Source organism: Harmonia axyridis, chromosome 1, assembly GCF_914767665.1.
Source record: "Harmonia axyridis chromosome 1, icHarAxyr1.1, whole genome shotgun sequence".
NCBI lineage: Eukaryota > Metazoa > Arthropoda > Insecta > Coleoptera > Coccinellidae > Harmonia > Harmonia axyridis.
Window position 1 is genome coordinate 63,143,056 of NC_059501.1, and position 22,087 is coordinate 63,165,142.

Below are 22,087 nucleotides of genomic sequence, written 5' to 3' on the forward strand. Positions count from 1 at the left end.
TTTTATTCGATTTCGAACAATTTTGCATTCGTTTTTCTGTTGAAGCGATAGTGACTGAGGCACAATATCACTTGTTGTCCTTGCTATTACTTACAGAGTTTTTCTAAACTTTGGAAATTATTCGGAATTCGATTTTCATCAGTTTTGAACAGAGATTCATTTTCTCTCAGTAAGGAAGAAATAATATAAAGGTTATATTCATACTTCATATGAAAATCAGTTGTAATAGAATCCATTGGGAAATTTAGATTATTCTTGGTTTTGGGGTATAGGTTCTTGGTTCTCTTTACCCTTTATCAAGGAAAGTTAATAAGAAATTAAGTAGTCTGTGTTAGCATGCTATCTGTGATATATCTGGATAATGTCAAAAAAATTCACTTTTGGACATAACCTATTTATTGAACTACACTACGGAATTACGGATAAAGATAGGACAGAACCAGAATACAAAAAATATTGCTCTTTTTTGAGCGGAAGAGCAAAGAAGTTTGAAAAATTTCCTAGAATGTTAAATTTAGCAAAAAGCTTACGGAGCTTGTCTTTGAATTATAAACAAAAATTATCGCCTTTATTGAAAAACACTCTTAAATTATCTGAAACAAATCTAATATGTGTCCCTTCCAGAAACGTGAATTTTTTCAACAAATGTATGTATTAATATGGAAATTATTTTCGTTTTAAACCAGAATTTTCTGCTTCAGTGCCAGCGGAATCCTTATGGAAAGGTGTAACATCAGTAAGTAATGCTGGAAGAAAAAGGGGACGAGGTAAAACTATCAATAAAAGAAACATTAAAGACTTGAATAGGGGTCAGATTATCGGAATAGGTAAATTTTCCCACTAATTATCCAATAAATTTTATGTAGCATTGAATTTAAGGCAAGGCTAATATAATATGGCCTGGATTATCTTCTCCAATTATTCGTGGCAAGGAGATTATACAACAACAACAATTACCTGAAGATCCAGAAAGGGAAAAAAATTTAATTAAGATGAGAGATCAAATGGGAAAAGCCAAATTTGGTAAAATTAGTCCTATTGATCGTGGTTGGTCTGGAAGTAAAATGCCTGGTAGAAGTATAGGTCCTCCTGACCCAGTTAATGATGATGGTATGTGAATATAAAGTTATAAGGAAGTTATCGTGTTTACAGTCGGAGGGAATCAGTGCTGTCCTCGAATTTTTTTTAATACAATGTAACTGATCCAATGATATTCAACTGAAACTTAATTAACGAAGAGGCATGATCTAGGTCTACAATTTATAGATCTATATAATTAATTCACTCGTTTCCATAAAATTGCTAAGTGAATTATTTAGTTCCTTACTTTTCGAGTATATTTCAGCACTGTCCATTTTATTGCTCTTATTTTATTATTATCACTTATTTATCTGGTGTAGTTATCTGCATAGACCTTCATATAATGAATTTTTATATAATGATAATTGTTTATTTCATTTTTCAGAAACATACGATGGTTTTGATACCAGAGTTCTTGAATTGAAAACAGTGTTTAATATGACAGGTAATATGGGAAGGAAAAGAAGGGTATCTGTTTTATCTGTGACTGGGAATCAAAATGGTTTGGCTGGATTTGCTATTGGAAAAGGAATAGATCCAAAAACAGCTCTTAGAAAATCCAAAAACCGAGCAGGACAAAAATTAATGAATATAAATGTATTCAATAATCATACAGGTAATTATGGTTCATATTCTTATTCAATGAAATTTTCCAATAGCATTGTTTCCCAAATACCCTGGTAAATGAGTTAATCCAAATATTCACAAAATTGGAATTATTTTTGTACTACAATTTTAATTTGATTTTAGTGTTTCATGATTTTTTCACTCAGTTTGGAGCAACAAAGATTATAGTAAAACTAAAACCTGAAGGATATGGACTGAAGTGTCATAGAGCTATAAAAACTATTTGTGAAGTAGTAGGCATTAAAGATCTTCACGCAAAAGTTGAGGGGTCAACAAATGTCAACCATATTACTAAGGCATTTTTCTTGGGCCTAGTAAATCAGGTGAGTTTTAGGAATTAAGAAGAGGTTAAACGTCATAAATTTTAATTTGTGCTGATGATTGTGGCCTATAAATCACATCTGGCCACTATAATCAATACCTAGTATGTTTTGTGTTGACTTGAAAGTTGCATTACATTTTGAATGAAGTCAATTTATCCTCGATATTTTATTTTTATAGAAAAGTCACAAGGAAATTGCAGAGGAGAAAGGCCTCCATCTTGTTAAATTCTCTAAAGAGAATGGTTATTTTCCTGAAATTTTAGCATCCCCATCAAAATGTCGCACAGAGAAAGAAATGAATAAAGGAGAAATTCTGGATTTCAATCAATATTGCCTTGATGGACGAGTTATTCTACAAAAGAAAAAGTTTCCTCCATTTTATACAAAACATAAATCGTGGGAGTTATACTTGAAGAAACAGGAAAAACTCAGGAATCAAGATTCCGTCAAAGTTAATTTGTTGGTAGAATATGGTGAAATTAGAAGTTTCCTTGCAGACAAATACCCTGAATGTAGGGCACAAAAATGGAAGAAGAATAAACAAGAAGAAGGAGAACAAGAGGAAGGAGAGATATAAATGATTGTTTCTGAATGAGAAATAAAGGAATATTTTTAATAGATCCCTTTTTTTGTGTCACAGTTTTATTGTGTTCAGTGGTACTAATCTTATACACAATTACTTTCAGATGAAGAGACTTAAGGACTTTTTTCTTTGTATGTTTGACGTCAGAATATGTCAGTTCGTTAATGTGTAATCTGTCTAGCGGTTTTAGATTTATAGCCATCTAAACTTTTGATTTGCCAGTAACTTACTAGCCTATTTTGAAATAACGGAACAAAGGCTTAAGTAAAATTTTGTGGGGGGTTGTTCCACTAGGAGATTGAAGAAAATTCAATATCTAGGTAATTATTCGCAATATACTGTTGAAATTGGAGGTAATATATACAGCATCGAAAAAATGAGTTATCATTTTCATTTTAAAATGTCACGTCTATTCATTACTCCATAACCTGAATGGACTTATTCGATCAATCTGCAAACCTCAAGAACACCTTGAGGACTTTTTTCGGATTTGTACATTTCTGTTCCAGAAAATGTGGTTTTACACACAGATATGTCATCTTTGCATATGCATTTCTATTCTAGTACAATAATATTTTTTGGGGATGCATCTCCCCTAACAACGTGAACATATTGGAATGTTCCAAGTTGGGAAGCATTATAGTTTGAAGAACTGTTTCGAATTATCAATAAGTTTATTCAATACAGTAACATTAATAATCTTGGCATTATATATTTCGAAATAATTTTTCCATAAATATTAAATTCTAGTTTTTAATACTAGTTTTCTTAATAAAACCTGAGAATGTCAGTGTTGACAAAACAATTGTCGGAAACATTAAAAAGATTAATGGCAATTATTTTGTTTTTCTACATACATGCAAAAAGCAAAACTTTATTGAACTATATTTAGTGGAAAAAGAAGTTCTTTATTGCACTAGTGCAATAAAGTTTTTATTGCACTCATCTGTCATTCTACTTCAACGTGCTGTTATCATGACAAACAAATATTTCAGCCGGAAGGAAATAACGATGTACAGTTACCAAGTACTAGTACGTTTACAGCAGTAACAAATCAAGAAGTGGATTTAAAAAAATAAAATAAAGTTTGAGTTAAATTGTTCGTAACGTATTAGTTCCTGTTTCAATGCAAATCGATATTAATAATAAAGTATTGAAGTTGCGCTTTTCATTTTCCTACACCTAGTGCCGCACCTCAATAAATAATTTTTTGCTTTTTGCATGAACGTAGAAAAAATGTTGTATGCAACTCGTGCAAAAATTGTTTATTGCACTCGACGTGTTGTCCAACTCGGCGTAACGGCCTCGTCGGACAATTTCACGTGCAATAAACATTCACTTTTTGCACTTGTTGCATAAATAACTATTTATTTTATCTATTGGCGTTAGCTCATTAAGACCTAAGTAGTTGTCGTTGATCGTTGTCTATATTATCTTGTTGTAATATTGGTTGCATATATAATAGGGATGTCCAATATCAGATGACGCTGAGCATGTTATAGCTATAGGTAACTATAGATGGCGCAAAAATTAAAATTGATCGGATTGAGAGAGATCAGTGGCGTAGTTGAAAACTGGTCGCATAACATTGGTACCGATTTTAATGATTATTAAACCAATAATTATCAGTTCCTGAGGAAATGTTTTAGATATGAAGCAATAATTTTCTACAATACAATTTTGTTCATCACGAATTTTTTCCGCGGAGGAATTATTCGTATTTATTGATTAAAATGTTTTTACAGTTGAATACTTGCTATTACATATATTTGTACAATGCTTTGAGTTATAACGTATTGCAGTATCACTCGTTGGCGACCGATATTATTTTATTGAACCTCCTTTTCCTTTCACTAGTCATTAGTTGTCTCTCAATGTTCAATTGACCAAGTAAATCATTTTATCAACAAAAATATATCAATAGCATAGGAAGTTACATTTGGAAATACTGAATTACGCATCTGATTAAATTGCTGCAGACAAACAAGAAACCAATGACTTATTGAAACATCCACTTTTTTTTCAATATTAAAGTTGGTATTTAACTTAAGGGTGTTCAATACCTTGTTCATACCACTGCTATTTCAGTACTAATTTCAGTGCATTCCAATTCCAAAGTACAGGTCGGATTCATTTCATTTTTTGAGTGAACAATGACGTGATATAGTGAACTTGAAGATCCCGTCTCGATTTCCAAAAAAAAATCGAAAGTATTCCGCAAATCGAACTTTGAAATTGAACACTTTCTTTAAATGACTATTCAGCTTCAGAGAGACTTCTCATTTCAAGTAACTCATCCACAAATGTTCAGTGATATTATGTGTTTTGAATTGGTGCAAAAATTCTTTTAAAATTGCTTGATTTGCTCTAATTGTAGATGTTTTTCATATGGAATTATGCTTTTTGGAACGCCTCCCAAAGGTTTACGCCTTTTTGCAACATGAACGCCAATAGAATCTTGGACTGTATTTTATGGCTCGAGATGAATGACACTTTTATGATTTACGAGGGTAGGGTTTCTCTGATTGGCTAAAATTGTGTACATTACTAGTTTATGACAATATTGCACTGAAGAATAGGGAAAGGTAGAAAACTTGTTATGAAATCATTGTTAGAATTAGAAACGATACTGTTCCTAAAATATATATGCTAGCTGATTTTATTCGTAATGATGTCTGGAGAAGTACATTTTGAGCGCTTAGTATCATAAAGAAAATTTCAAAAGTCATAAAGAAATTGAGATGAAAAAAAGGTATCTGGATTTTTGCCGAAATATGGAAAATTATTAATATTTCAGAAATCTGACAAAAAATTCTCAAAAAAAAAAATTTCTTTTGAAAAACTCCCTATTCCCGAAACTCTATCTACAATATTTACCATTTAAATTTAACCCTGAAAATAGGCAATTCTTGATAAAGAAAATTTTCTCGTACTTCCTTCATTAATATTAACTTGAAAAAATTTATAGTAAAAATTTTTCGCTTCGTGAAGCCATTCTTGTATACATACCTCCTTGAAAATTTCATGTCATAAAAGTTTAAGAAATTGCAATATTTTTTTTAAATAATCTTTTTCGTTAACTCAACTCAAACTAAAACCTTATGAAACGTCATTTGTTAGAATATATAAGAAAAGATATTTGTAGATAATTCAATTTTGAAGGCATAACTTATTCCATTTATGAAAAGGAGCTGTCTAATTAGTATATTTTCTATATGCTGAGTACCTACCTATATATTCGAATGGATGCAGCCCTTTCTCACTATCTATATCTTCAAATGAATCTATAAATCAAGTTAAAACCTTATGAAACGTCATTTCTTAGAATATATAAGAAAAGATATTTGTAGATAATTCAATTTTGAAGGCATAACTCATTTCATTTATGAAAAGGAACTGTCTAATTAGTATTTTTTCTATATGCTGAGTACCTATATATTCGAATGGATGATAGAAAAAATATTAGTTTACCTGTGGCAGTTCAACTTGAAGCTATAAGCTATTCGTAAAACGTGTGAATAACAGTGCATTTATTATTTATTTGTGATATTTGTTATATTATATTAATTTCGTACCTCAATTATGGCGAAGCGCCTTAATTCAGCAAGAGTGCCTAAAAAAACGTCCAGATCAAGATTAATGAAGAACCTGCAGATAGCAAGGTATGTACATTAATATGCAGGTTTATATTTGAAACCATTCTGTAAATCAATGTTCATCGACAGATTCTAGAATTTGGATTCCATTTTACCCTTTTTCAGAGCATTGGCCTTTCAAAATATAAAACGAAATCCTAATCCACTAATGCAATCAACAACGTCTGTAAGAAATGAGTAAGTAAATTATTTCTTCTGTAAATAAGGAAGTATTGAAAATATTTCATTTCAGATTTGAACAAGATTACCCTGCAATAAAACATTTGTTGAACGGTCGCCGCATTGTAAACTTAGGTCACGTTCTCAGTGAATATGAGAAAATTTGTAAGCATGGAGACAAATGTACGATGGGAAAGATGACTTTCGTAAAAGAAACAAGATTTGGATTGACTTCAAGACTGCATTTTTTTTGTGATAATTGTGAAGAAGCCACTGTATTGAGCACTGATCCAAATAATGGGGAAAATGAAATAACGAAAGCTGTTGTATGGGGCAATATGTCAATAGGCGTAGGGCTTTCCCTCGCTTACCAAAAAAAGTTCTTGAAATTTAAATACACTTATAAAATATTTTTTCTCCGATTGACAACAAATTTCAATTTTGCAGACACATATCAATCAGTAAAGTATTACTTTTCCTGCCTACGCAGCAAAGTAAGTACTTTCATGCTTAGGCATCATCAGAAATGATTAATGGGAAAAAAAAATTTCAAACTACAATTATTATGGACATATACATTTCCATGACAACCAACCATACGAACAATTGCAATTTGTATGAAATTTCATTTCAATTTATCACTACAAAAAAAATTAAAAGATCAATACTTATACATGGCCGAGCGAGTTTATCCGATTTGAAAAAATTATTAAATATTGAACTTAGATGAGCTGAATATATCTGTAAAAACCCCAAGTGTTCCGATAGACAGAACAAAATACAATCTTTTTTTTCTATTCTGTTACTCTTTTCTTATTGCCTTCACTAATTTTTTTACGTGTCAAATGTCAAATAATCATTTTGAATTTCAGTAGAATATCAGAAATTCTCATCCAAATAAATAAACCGACAACAATAACCTAATAAATCACATGTCTTATATTCCTATACCCACTTTTGTGGTCTCCAAAGGCGCATAAAATGAGAACTCAAAAGCTTCTCGAATTTTTCATTCTAGAAATCTCAATATGCACTATTTATGATTTTCTCTGTGAAATCATACACTCAGAGATAATCATATATTTTTTTCTATTATCCATATTCGATATACGTCCATGACAGTGGTTCATTGTCATTTCTGTATTCACAATATTTACAGTAATTATCTTATTTAGTAATATATAACTAAACAAATATAACAAATTTTCCTTCTTTTGAAGAAGTTTTCCAAAGAATTTTGCTTACTCATAATAAGATTGTGATATATAAGGTTGTTACATATAATGGATATTCCTTCTGGGGGGTATATATCCCCCTTATCCCCCCCCCCCCTAGGATACGCCACTGTATCTTAACTGAACTGAATTTCTAAAGTTTACAGAAACACAAATTTACTCTTTGCTGGGCTTCATCGAGAGTTGAGATTTTATTAGGGGCAATAAATACCAAACAGGCGGTTCTTCAACTTGAATGGGTGTGCCAGGTACAAATCTACCAAAAATTTTCGGGTAGCTCCATCTAGCGGAATTGCAGTTTCAGCGCAAAGTAGTCTACAACCTTAAGAAAAATTCAAAAAGGAGTAAACATCCCTAAACTCTTACCTGTGATTGCATACGAAGTATTAACAAATTCCCGAAGGTGGCGCACCTATCTGCATTGGGGCTTATTTAGGTACACTTCCAAGATTTCCAAATAGATGTCAGATCCAATCACTAATTCTCCTTAGGTGAACTTACCACAATACTAAACTAGATAGATTTAGATTACTAGGGCTTAGAAAGAGGGGGGGTACTGGGGGTAATTACCCCACCCCAAGATTCTCAAAATATAAAATTTCAGAATTTTCGCAAAGACGAAGAAGGAAAATTCATATAATGAATCAATAATCATTTTATTTCTCTTTGAAATCGACACGGCAGTAAACAATTAATCGGTTTCTTTTACGGTTTATAAGTTTATTATCGCTTTCAAGATGATAACTTTTATTGCATTACGAGCCCGTTCATGTCCTAGGTTCATTTTTCATTATCCATCTGCTTTTTCGGCGTCGCCCCTTGTTTTGCCATCTGTGATTTTTGCATTCGTCATCGGTACACTTACCCGTTGTTTTCGGTTTTTTGTACCATTGTTGACTCAAAATTTCAATACTCCAGTTATCAAAAAACTGAACTGAGTTATTCGTATCGAAAAATTGTATAGGTATGCTGTGTTGTACACTTTGATGTGTTTCATTTAAATCGCAATTTATTCGTGAACACATCATAGTTTTGAATTGACTATAGGTACAGGATTTTCCTAAATTGGCAGTAAGTATAAACTAAAATAACAGTTTCTCGGATAATTTTAAGATAAAAAATCCATCAACATGGCCCGCAAAAGCAGGGCCCCCGCAAGGGATATCAACGTCCGCGTGCGGAACATATTTTGGCGCCCCTTAAAAGGGGGAGGTGGGGAAAAGCACTGCTGGATAATCGGAATTTTATTTTTTTTTTGTTTTGTTGAGAATTTAGTGTGGAATGGTTGAAAATCTATCAGCAACCTTCATTGCCTTAAGAACTTTATGGTGTTAGTTGTAACATAATACATTTTAAATGTGTTTCAAAACTTAAGCTGTATTCTTCTATAAATTATTCATAAAGGCATAAATATTTAATAAGGATCAATCCAGAAATTGAATGGATGTTTTTCTAGATTTGGCTGTTGCAAATTTTTTTATATAATCAATCAATCAATTTTATCGAGTATCTCTTGCTCTATATCTGAGATTGCCAATCCAGAAAATCTTTCTTATGACATGGTAGACTTCAAATAGTTTTCAATTATTTTTAATTTAGTTAATGATCTCTCACCAGAAGCAACAGACACAGGTAATGTGAGAAGGATTCTTGAGACAATTCTAAGATTCGGTAGAGAAGAAGTAAGATTATTTTCAAAAATATATTGTTGAATTTCAAGAGGATTTTCGCTTCAGATAATGAAAACAATCTTAGGGCTTTTATCTCGTTGAATTTCATTTTCTTTCACGTCAGCCTCTTTTTTTCCTGATCAGTTAGCTTTTGTTGAAGAGCATGACAGCATTTTTATATATTTATCATTTAATTTAAGAATATCACAAATAAAACAAAAAGCGTTATCGTAATCAGATATCATATCAAACCTACTGTTTAAGGAACTTAGTGTTTGATCAATTATTTTCAAAAAGAAATTTATTTTAAAAGCGATTTTTGGATCTTGAGGTGCCTCATCTGTCTGTTCATAATCGAACAATTTTGGTTCATACTTTCGTCTTACAGTATATAATAGAGAAAAACCTTGATCTATCTCAAGATCAGCCGCTAGTTTTCCAGGTTCCGCAAGTTTTTCCTCGAGAACATTATCATCCCTATAATTTTTGAAATGATCAACTAAAGTCTTCAAATAGTTTTGGCACACTTTAATGTCAATCGCTACACTTTGCATCATTTTGCTTACAATATTAATCTGGAATGAAACATCATAAGAAATTATACTTCAAATAAATTTAAAAGAATGAATATTCAATAAAAGAGAACTTGCTTTATGTCTAGTTTCTATGTTGAAAGTATCATTTTCGACTATTTCTAAAAAGCTATCACATATTTGAATAAAATGAAACTTTAACATCAATTCTACTTGACCATCTACTATCACTTAGGGGTTTTAGATGTAACTGAGGATCATGCTTTTTTATAACATTCCAATCTTTGTGAATGAAGAGAAATATATAAAACGTTCTTGTACAATGTCAAAAGAGTCCACTGTTTCATTTGAAACCTTAGCAGCATCATTTTCAGTTAAATTTAAGCTGCGTGCAGCACATGGTGCAAACAATGCCTCAGGATTAGCATCGAGTATGCGTTTTTGTAAACCAATATCTGGCTATTTCATAGCGAATGCGACGTTCGGAAACTTGTATAAATTGCAAGAAAGAAGTTTGGGAAAAAAATTGTTGGAAAAGTTTGAAAGAATCTTTTTCGAAAACCTTTGGTCCATCGGTTCTTCATGCTGTCTATAAGAGGTTTTGGCGCCCTTTTAGAGTGGCGCCCGCGTGCGGTGCACGCGTTGCCCTGCGCAAAAGCATTGTTTTCGAGATACAATAAGGTGTTAAAGTTTGATATTCTCAAGTTTTTTCTCATATCACTTTCCCATTAAAAGATATTTAACTTAAATTTGGCATAGGTAAATTAATTTTGAATGCAAATCTACAGGGTGATATTATTTTGGAAGAGTGCCCGCTTCTTTCCTCTAGAATTTTTTTTTGGTGAACTACTGTTAGTCTAAAAAAATGTGAAAAGAAACTCTGGTCCAGTATTATACTGTTTGGTTTCTTGTAGTTTTGTCGTATATGGCTATTTCGAGAACAAATTTTCTCTAGTAATCATCAGGAAAATCCAAATGATTATATAGAAATCCAGTTAGTGAGCTTGGATGAAAACATTAATTATTTAAGTTTTGGTACTCATTTAGGTATCTACTCAATCTGTAGCGAAGATTAATAAAGATTCAGTAAATTGATATAAACATCACAGAAAAGTAGGAGTAGTAAGACTACAAGAAACAAAACAATCTGCATAAGGCAAGAACAATCGATAATAAAAAGAAGCCATTATTTCGAGTAATTTAGTACAAACTTCCTCATCAAACTTATTTTTCTCACATCATTACAGATATGAGAAAACTTAGCCGTCAAAATTTTTTTTTTCGATGCATAGGTTAACGAAGTAGGTATAATAATGAAGTTATGACAAGTTTTGACTTCATGTCTTTTTCGAATTTTCTCTTGTAGCTTGAATAGAGTTGATCTTATAGGTTGCGGTTTTTACCAAAATAATTCTCTCAAAAATCAAGCCCGAAAATGTGCCATAGCTCAAAGAGATTCTGAGGTTCCCTCATTAGACAACGAATTTGGGACACCCGATAGCTACATATTATATCGATTATCTTTTTTTTTTTTTCTTTAAAATACATATTTCAACTACATAATATATTTATGCATGTTGTAATCATTTTTCTTGCATATTTCAAGCTTTTTATTTTACATATACAGGGTGATTCACCGGGATGGCCGATTAGACGTTTATGGAAAACTAATCATAATTATTTGCTGAAAATTTGCATGCATTTGCAGAATCGAAAATGAAAAAGGTTTCTTCGAAGAAAACTTTTTCTGCAGAAATATTAAAAAAAAGTGAGTCCTGTCGCCACCATTTTTTTTCAAAAGAATCCCATTTACTCATAGATCGTTGAGTTTTTACCCAAAGTATGGCATATTGCTGAAAGTGTCATCAAAAAAGCTATCTAATGCAATAATATATCTACTGGGTCTTCCATTCGGAATAAGGAAGTAGTAGCCTGTTTCCGGTATAGGTAACCGGAAATTGTAGAGATCTAAAAATATTTTTGGGAGAAAAATCGTTGTCCCAAACACCAACATGCAAATTTTCTGCACAACATTATGATCAGTTTTCCATAAACGCCCAAAAGGTCATCGCGGTGAATCACCTTGTATGTAAAATAGTGTTAGGTATATGTTTAATTACTGGTTACAGTTACAGGGTGTTTAACGTAAGCGGGTCACTGGATTTTGTGGCTTATCCTTTGAGTAACATTGAAAAGTGACCCATCACAATGATAGATTTTTTCACGGGCTATCCAAATATGTTGACGGAAAAACTATCGAACCAAAACATGGAAAGTTATTGAGGAAAAACCATTTATTAAAAAATTTTTTTTTGCAAATTTGACTGGTTTTCGAAATGAGAAGACAATTTCTCACCAACTGTTTCTTCCTTTGGACTACCAGTTTTCTAGAAAATAGAAAAATTTTCCTTGCAAAATACACTTTATAATATCTATTTTCCCATATTTTCTGAGAGCTCTATCCGTTATGAATCCGAATATACAGGGTGGCCATTTGAAAACGAAACAGACGAGATTACAGACGAAATAAAGTTTTTCGATAGAAATGCTCGGACAGGTCGATTTCTGTTTCGAGGGGGACAACTTAAGATGTAGGTTACGGACGCATAGCGCTTCAACCCTTGCTGCTACAACCCCCACCCCCAATTTTTGAATAGGGAAGATGGGGTGAGTGATACCTCAATTTAAAGGTATTTTTATACTGATTTCAGCACAGTAATTGTTTTTTCATTTTATGCATTAGTTCTCGAAATATTCATGCGTTAGTTAGTTAGGAAGGAAGCCACAGTCATGGTTGTTTTGAAGCTCAAAATGTCGATTTTTCACAAAACACTACAAGTGCCATGAAAACACTACTTCATTTTCAAATACTTAGTTAAGAATATTTCGAGAACTAATGCATAAAATGAAAAAACAATTACTGTGCTGAAATCAGTATAAAAATACCTTTCAAATGAGGTATCACTCACCCCATCTTCTCTATTCAAAATTTGGGGGTGAGGGTTGTAGTAGCAAGGGTTGAAGCGCTATGCGTCCGTAACCTACATCTTAAGTTGTCCCCCTCGAAACAGAAATCGACCTGTCCGAGCATTTCTATCGAAAAACTTTATTTCGTCTGTAATCTCGTCTGTTTCGTTTTCAAATGGCCACCCTGTATAAATAAAGTGGTAGTATTAAATTTATTTCGAGGGATTGCAGTCAAAATCAACCTCAAAAAAACAAAATTAATATTTGAAAATTATATATATCCATGTGGATCAATAAAAATTCGGATTCAGAATCTATTGAGCATTCAGAAAATATGGGAAAATATTATAAAGTTTATGAAATTAATTTCATATATTAACACATAGACGTTAAAACCATTATTTACGTATACTATTTACTATATATATACTATATTTACGTAAACTATTGGTTTAAAATCACATACTTACCTGGCACCTTTACTTTATAATACACTCCCAAAGAACATTAAGGATACTAGGGCAAAATCAGCGTTCAATAATAAAATAAAGAAATGGATTCGAAGCAAGCCTTCATCATTCTGGTATACGTTCACAAACAGAAACAATTTCATTTAATACTCACTGTTCCAAATGTGTGAAAATTGGTTGAGGTAACCATTGTAAATTTTGTTACTTTTTTTCTCTTTATGGATATTTGTGTACACGAAATTCTTGTTATAAATTTTTTCTATAGGTACTGCCCACGTACAAGTTTTGAACTTTTGTGGGAAACAAAATGTTTATTTTTAATAGGTTTATACTATATTTACTGATTGTATAGAACTTTTTTTGTTAATTTTGTTTTGGGAAAATAAACATTATTCTATTCTATTCTATTCTATTCTATATTATAAAATATATTTTGCAAGGAAAATTTTTCTGTTTTCTAGAAAACTAGAAGTCCAAATGAAGAAACAATTGGTGAGAAATTGTCTCTGGACTTTCTTATTTCGAAAACCAGTAAAATTTTCAAAAAATTTTTTTTTGAAAAATGGTTTTTCCTGAATAGAATAACTGTCCATGCCTTGGTTCTAGAGTTTTTCCAAAAACATATTTGGATTGCCCGTGAAAAAGTCTATCATTGTGAAGGGTCCCTTTTCAATATTGCTCAAAGGATAAGCCACAAAATCCAGTGACCCGCTTAAGTGAAACACCCTGTACAAAGCTTTCCTCTACCTTCGATAGACTAGGAAGCAATAAATCCTTAAGCCGAACGTAATTAAAATAAGCGATATATCCCATATTCTTTCAATAGATCAATATCATACCGACTGAATACCAACAAGAAGTGTTTCCAAAACATTTACCAACTCCCTATTCTTCCAGTTTACAGGAAGTAAAACGTAAGTAAGATAGGAAGACAACCGAGATGAAGGAATACTGGCATGAATGAAATTCAAAAGCTGCTCTAATGACAGGTTTAGTTCTCTGTCCACTTGCACAATACCCCGTGATTGCTATAATAGCCAGTAATGACAGTGGGGTAAATACAAACAGGTATCACGGTTTGACGCACCCCCTTGACATAATACAAGGCGGTTCCGAATCTGATAATTCACTGGATCATTTTAAATGGGCACTTTCTTTCGAGTTACCTTTACTATGGTGAAATTGATTGCCGATAGAAACGTAGTAGATCGTCGGATAAGTAGACGAAGGTTGTTATTGTGCTACTGTCCATTCATATCCTCTTAAGTGGTGGGATGAAAGAATTGTTATGTCCGTAACGATATGGGTAGGCATACAAATGGTTATTTATAATACTAGTGTGTGAAGTGAGTGTTTTTATTATAAATGGAGAACTCATTGATAGAAAGAAAAGAAGGCAACACCTATAGATATACCTAAAGGTGTCGAAAGGTGTAAAAGAAAACTCAATAACTAGGTGTTGGTCCACAAAGAAACGGACAATGGGATAAATGATTATTATTATCTCAAGAAACTAATTTGTCATATTAAACAGGGTGTAAATGAATAGTTGCGAAAAAAATTAGAGAGAGATTCCTTGTCATAAAAAAGGGTAGATCTTGCATATAAACTTTTTTTTTAACCCCCCCTTGCTTAGTTGCAACCCTCTAAAGATGGCACCCGAAAAGTAGTTTTTAATTTGCGAAAAGTTTAAAGTTGTTTGTTTTTGTTACATTCATTTTATATCTGTTGTTATTATGTTTAGGGAACAATGGCAAGTTAATTTATCCTAGTGGTAACACTGATCATATTCTATGATTGTATCAATGACATGTATTGCGCAGCCGCATATAGTCTTGTCTTGTCTATGAGTAGTACGTCATAAGTTGAATAAAAAAAAACTTGGAAGCCGTTGTTCTCCTGTTCTGTTTAAGAATAAAACTTATATTATAAAAGTGTTAAAACAGTTATTCGATCCACTAAACCCACGTTTAAAAACAGGTTATGTGCCCAGTCGTGCAACTGGAATAAAAACAATTTAACGATACGTTTTTCGAGTGTGTGAAAAGTAAAATCGAAAAAACCACGTGTGGTGTAAAATGGCAGATAACACGACCACGACGACATTAAAATTAAATGGTGATAATTGGCCCATATGGAAGTTTCAAACCAGTATTATATTAAAAGGACGAGGTCTTTTCGAGATCGCGGATGGTTCAAGAATAAAACCCAGTTCAGGAGATGAACTTAACAAATGGCTCAAGGACGACGCAAAAACTCAAGAATTGTTGGTTACACGTATGGAAGAAGGTCCTCTAACTCACTTACTGTCATGTGAATCTGCGAAAGAAATGTGGACCAAATTAAAAACGGTATATGATAAAGAATCAGTTGTAAGTGTGCATTTGCTACAACAAAGGTTTTTCATGCTCGACTTTGATTCCTCTGTGAATACATTTATATCCAAAATTGAGGAAATAAAAACCAAATTAAAGACTGCAGGTGAAGTTCTGTCAGATAAAATGATAATTACTAAAATCTTGATGACCTTGCCAGAACATTTTAAACACTTCAGATCAGCATGGGAGTCAGTTCCAGATAAAAATCAAACATTGGAAGAGTTAACCTCTAGATTATTGCTTGAAGAAGACAGATGCAAAACAGTAGAGTCGACAACAGCACTAGTAAGCAAAACGAGTTCTCAGAATAATCCAACCAAAAAATGCTACATCTGTGCAAAAGCTGGTCACATAGCAAAGAACTGTTACTTTCGAACTAAGAACTCTAAGAATGATAAGGCTGATAAAACAAATAAATTTTGCAGTTACTGCCGAAAACAAGGACATCTAGTTCAGACTTGTTGGATCAAGAAGAAAAAGGAAGAACCGTCGAATAAGAATCCTGTCAAAGAAGAAGTGGAACACAACGCTTTTATGGTATATTCAGATGGTGTAAAATCAGGTGATTGGTACCTTGACTCGGGAGCCACTGAACATATGACATGGGATAGAAGCTTGTTCGAGAAAATGTTCGAGGATCGAACCCCTAGGATGGTGCAAGTTGGAAATGGGCAAACATTGGAGGTAAGAGGATATGGAAATATTAAAATGTGGTCCTATAATGGAAGAAAATTCATTGAAACGTCATTATCGAATGTTTTGTATATACCTGACCTAAAATTTAATTTATTCTCGGCTGGATGTGCTCTTGATAAGGGATATTTCATGTCATCTGATAATTCATCATGTAAGTTTTTTGATAAATATGGAAATATTAGAGCCCAGGCACTAAGACAGAATAAATTATATAAAATGCAGTTCAAGAAGGAAATGTATGAAAACAAAATAGAAAATGAATTAACTAATAATATTTCTGAATGTATGACAGTTAAAAATATAGAAAATTTAGAGACTTGGCATCACAGATTAGCACATCAAAATATTAAGTACATCAAAGATTTCCTTAAAAAAATGAATGTTGAGTATATAAACAATGAATTTATTTGTGAATACTGTTTATCGGGCAAACAACATAAATTAAAATTTCAACATAGTGAATCACGAGCTACTGTACCTTTAGAGCTAGTTCATGCAGATGTGTGTGGTCCTATGGAAACACCTTCGTTAGGAGGAGCTCGATATTTTTTATTATTTAAAGATGACTACACCTCATATAGACATGTTTATTTCCTAAAGCAGAAATCTGAAGTAGCAAAAGCAATTGAAAATTATATATCTATGGCAGAAAGGCAAACTGGTGCAAAGATGAAAGTTTTGAGGACAGACAATGGTTTAGAATTTGTGAACAAACAGGTAACGGAATGTCTGCAAAGCAGAGGTATATGCCACCAACGCACAGTGGTATATACTCCCCAACAAAATGGAAGGGCGGAACGAGAAAACCGAACATTGGTTGAAGCAGCCAGGACAATGTTACATAGCAATAAAAATTTGACAAAAATGTTTTGGGCAGAAGCAATAAATACCGCTACATATGTTCTGAATCGCTCTGGTCCAAGCATTGTTCAGTTTAAAACTCCTTTTGAATTATGGAATCAAAAGGAATATAAGATGGAAAATTTTAATATTTTTGGAAGTAGAGTTTCAGTACTAGTACCTAAGGAAAATAGATTGAAGTGGGACACAAAAAATGAACAAGGATACTTCCTTGGTTATGGAGAAGACACAAAGGGATTTAGAGTGTATTTACCTGATAAAAACAAGGTTGTCATACAGAGGGATGTAATATTCCTACCAGAAAAAGTTCAAGAAACAAAAGGTAAAATAACTGAATTCTGTAATATTGAAGAAAATCAAGACTTGGAGTTAGAAGATACCCAAATTGATAATATTGTACACGATGAAGAGACAATTACCGATGAAGAAGAGTTGGATCCAGAAATCAGTGAAGAAATAGTGAATGGAAGATATAACCTGAGAAGAAACTTAAGAGGAAACCCAAGGTTTGAAGATTTTGAAATGGATTTGGATAGTTTGTTGTTGACAGTTACAGAAGATGACGAACCAACATGCTATGAAGATGCTATGAAAAGCGTTGAGGCTGAGCAATGGAGGAAGGCAATGGAGGAGGAAGTAAAATCGTTGCAAGAAAATGAATCGTTTGAAGTAGTGTGTGATAGTGATGTTAAAAGGCCTGTCATAGAGTGCAAATGGGTGTATAAGAGGAAGAAAGACGAGTTCGGTAGTGTCACGAAATTCAAAGCAAGACTTGTTGCAAAAGGTTTTCAACAGACAATTCCATTAAACGGCGATATTTATAGTCCAGTAGCGAAATTAACTTCTGTAAGAATTTTCTTAGCTATATGCAATAATTTAAATTTCAGGATACATCAACTTGATGTATGTAGTGCTTTTTTAAATGGAGAAATAGATGATGATGTATATATTTTATTACCTAAAGGTTTTAATACTGACACAGGAAAATTTGCAAAGCTAAGGAAGTCCTTATATGGATTACGATCCTCACCAAAAAATTGGTATAAAAAATTTAATGATTTAATGATGACATTGAACTTTGTAAGATCTCAAAATGAATACTGTATTTACTACAAAATTTCAGGCTGTTCAAAGATTTTTGTATTGATCTATGTTGATGATCTATTAATTGCCGGATCAGATGAAAAAGAGGTTGATGATCTAAAAGTTACTTTGAATCAACACTTTAAAATGAAAGACTTAGGAGGTATCAGTTATTTTTTGGGTATGCACATCACACAAAATGTATTGAAAAATGAAATCATAATCAACCAAACTTTATATCTAAAGAAAATGTTGAAAATTTTTAAAATGGAAAACTGTAAACCTTGTAATACCCCTATGGAACCAAATTTTAGACATGATGATCTTAAACGCAAAAATTCTGAAAGTATAGAAATTGAAGAAAGATGTAGAGCAGCAATAGGTTCTATAATGTATGCCATGTTATGCTCTCGCCCAGATCTATGTATAAGCATAAGTATCCTAAGTAGATATCAATCAACTGCAAGTTCACAACTTTGGCAATCGATTAAACGAGTTTTAAGATATGTTCAAAAAACACAAAATTTAAGTTTAGTTTTTAGAAAAACTGATTTTCAGAATGAAATTGAAGGATATGCTGATGCAGATTGGGCTGGGGATAGAACAGACAGGAAATCTACGTCTGGTTATGTATTTAAAGTTTTTGGGTGCACAGTCAGTTGGTGCTCTAGAAAACAATCATCCGTAGCTCTGTCTTCAACAGAAGCGGAATATATAGCTTTAAGCTTAGCCATAAGTGAAGCTTGTTGGCTTAAGAGTTTAATTAGTGATTTAAAAATTTGTGATAGTTTAAATGTCATGATTTATGAAGATAATCAATCGGCTATCAAAGTGTGTAGGAACCCAGAGTTCCACAAGAGACTCAAACATATTGATATTCGTTATCATTTCATTCGAGACAAAATAAATGATAAAACAGTTTCACTAAAGTATATTCCAACCAAACTGCAACTCGCAGATTTGTTCACGAAACCGCTGTCTCTAAGTTCATTCAATAATTTTACAATCAACTGCAATGTATTTTAAGAAATTTTTTTTGGGTAACTTACCATTGAGGGGGAGTGTTGTTATTATGTTTAGGGAACAATGGCAAGTTAATTTATCCTAGTGGTAACACTGATCATATTCTATGATTGTATCAATGACATGTATTGCGCAGCCGCATATAGTCTTGTCTTGTCTATGAGTAGTACGTCATAAGTTGAATAAAAAAAAACTTGGAAGCCGTTGTTCTCCTGTTCTGTTTAAGAATAAAACTTATATTATAAAAGTGTTAAAACAGTTATTCGATCCACTAAACCCACGTTTAAAAACAATATCTGTACCAGTTCTCAATGAAGATATCATTATGACATCCGCCTATTGCTCTATTGGATACATTTAAGGTCGAAAATAATTCCATCCTCAACAACTCAGGTGTATTATCTGTTGATAATTTTTTTTCTCAGAAACCGTGAATTTTAGCAAAAAATTACAGGAGACCTTATTTGTTAAGAATGAATCAGTCAATCCAAAATTAATTTTCTTATTGTAAAATATGAATATAGAAAAAGTTGTTGCGAAACAAGTTTGAGGAGTGGCTTTTTCTACCCCTTGGAATCATAGAGGAATACCACCAAAATTTTTTTCGGAATGCCTTCTCGCCCGCATAAAATGTCAGCTTAATTTAATTTTTGTGCATTTTTTGGTTTTAGATTAAAAACTACTTTTCGGGCGCCATCTTCAGGAGGGCTCGAAAAAAAATTTTTATGAAAGACCCGCTTTATTTTTTGACAATGAATCGCCCTGTAGGTATATCTCCACGAATAAAATGAACTTTTGAGAAAAAATTCGTTTAGACGGAACTGACGGAAGGAAGATAAGTATTTGACAAGATTTTTTGTATAATATTTTTATTTGAAAATTCATGAAGAAATAAATATTTGTTCGGAAACTTATATCATGCATATATTTATTCTTCAATAAAAATTCAGCTAGTCCTTTTTTTTCCATTGCAAAAAAATTTATAAATAAGGACTTTCCGCAATGACAAACTCTTTAATATGAATAATAGTGAAAACCTCATATAAATCCATGGCTTCTAGCGTGAAATGAAGCGAAGGTACTGATATGATTTCATTTTTTTTTGGAATCTTTCTTTTTATGTTGTTTATTTATTATTTCTTTTAAATTTTCAAAATTGAGGTGGATTCTAGTCACGAAGTCATGAATTAGTGATGGATATAGAATAATATTTAAATAATTTTCTCTCATCTGGCTGATTCTTGATATTTCTAATTTTGACTTCCACTTCATTCATAAATACTTTGGAATGAATATGCTTTGGATTTACATTAAATTTTGTTGACTTTTACATATTCACGTTTGTCTTTCTGGTATATTCGCTTTCATTTTGTTTTAATACTCTTGAAATGCATTTCGGTCTTCTTCCTGTTTTTCTTCAAGGTATTGAATTTCATTCTCTAAATTTTCAGCATCAATGTCCATTATTTCGTTTTCTACTATTTTATCACAATTCTCGACTTCTTCATCAAATTCTCCAACATTCCCATTGAGAATCATTCTAAATTCTTCCTGAGTATTCTGTATCTTGCTTTCATCATTATCAATACTTTTATTTGGTTCTTCTGTTCTAATCTCTCATTTTCCCTGTAATCTTTTGAATTCTTTTTCTTTTATCAAATCCATGAATTGTAAAATCAATCGATTTATACAACTTGCCGATGCTTTATTTATATCCATTTCTTCTACTCTTCTTCCTTATTTATTCAGTTATCAATAAATAACACTTATTTTTTTATTTTTTTGAATTGAAAAAGAATTTACCTGAATTCTAATATAAATGTGAAGCAAATTAAAAATTGAGTGACTATCAAGCCCCACGTTGGGCGCCAGTGCAAATGATTTCGTTTTTTTCAAATCTATCTTTTTATATTGATTATTTATTATTTCTTCAATAATTTAGAATTATATTTTTTTAAACCAAACAATCTAACTAAACTAGCTAACCTAACTATCTTCTCTAATTTCAATTATCAAACAATCTATATATTATAACAACTTAAAATTAGTCTTTTAATATTCAAATTCCTTTCAGCTTCCTAATAATTTCTTCCAACTCAATTCTGCTTTACTATCAAATCAAAGGCGACACACTTTCACCTAAATTGTTTGTTGCGTTGATGGAGAGCATGTTGAAGAGAGTGAACTGGGGTACAACAGAAGTGAACATCGATGGTGAGCAGATAAGCCATATATGCTTTGAGGATGATATTGTGCTTATAACCAACAACATACGAGAAGTACAATACATGTTGGATATGCTAAACGATGTCTCAGAATTATTCGGTGAATCTATCAAAAACTCAGTACATGACAAACTTGGTACTGAGCAGCCCTCTAAAAGTTAACAACATCAATTTAGAAGAAGTGCATATATACAAGTATTTGGGCCATGAGATCGGCATTAGAAGAGAAAATCAAACTCACGAAATCCAAAGAAGAATAGGTTTGACGTGGGCGGCCTTTGGTAAACTCCGACATGTACTGAAAAAAACTGATATCCCAATGTGCTTGAAGAGGAGAGTCTTCAATCAGTGTATTTTGCCTGTTCTCACGTATGGAGACACTTACATTAACAAAAAGGAACATCTGCAGAATACAAGTGATGCAAAGGAGAATGGAAAGGTCAATGCTGGGAGTTACCTCCAGAGATAGACCAAACCATAAGAAACCGAACAGGAATTAGAGACGCAGTTGAAGCTAT

At 32.3% G+C, this 22,087-nt stretch overlaps 1 protein-coding gene across 1 annotated transcript; it reads left to right on the top strand.

The window, feature by feature from the left end:
• Nucleotides 1-328: 328 nt before the first annotated feature.
• LOC123685647 (28S ribosomal protein S5, mitochondrial) lies at nt 329-2,650 on the top strand. Its single transcript, XM_045625421.1, has 6 exons — nt 329-647; nt 702-827; nt 880-1,110; nt 1,466-1,696; nt 1,831-2,030; nt 2,209-2,650. Exons 1-6 carry the CDS (start codon nt 362-364, stop codon nt 2,605-2,607), a joined length of 1,473 nt encoding a protein of 490 aa, XP_045481377.1. The 5' UTR covers nt 329-361; the 3' UTR covers nt 2,608-2,650.
• The last annotated feature ends 19,437 nt before the right edge of the window (nt 2,651-22,087 follow it).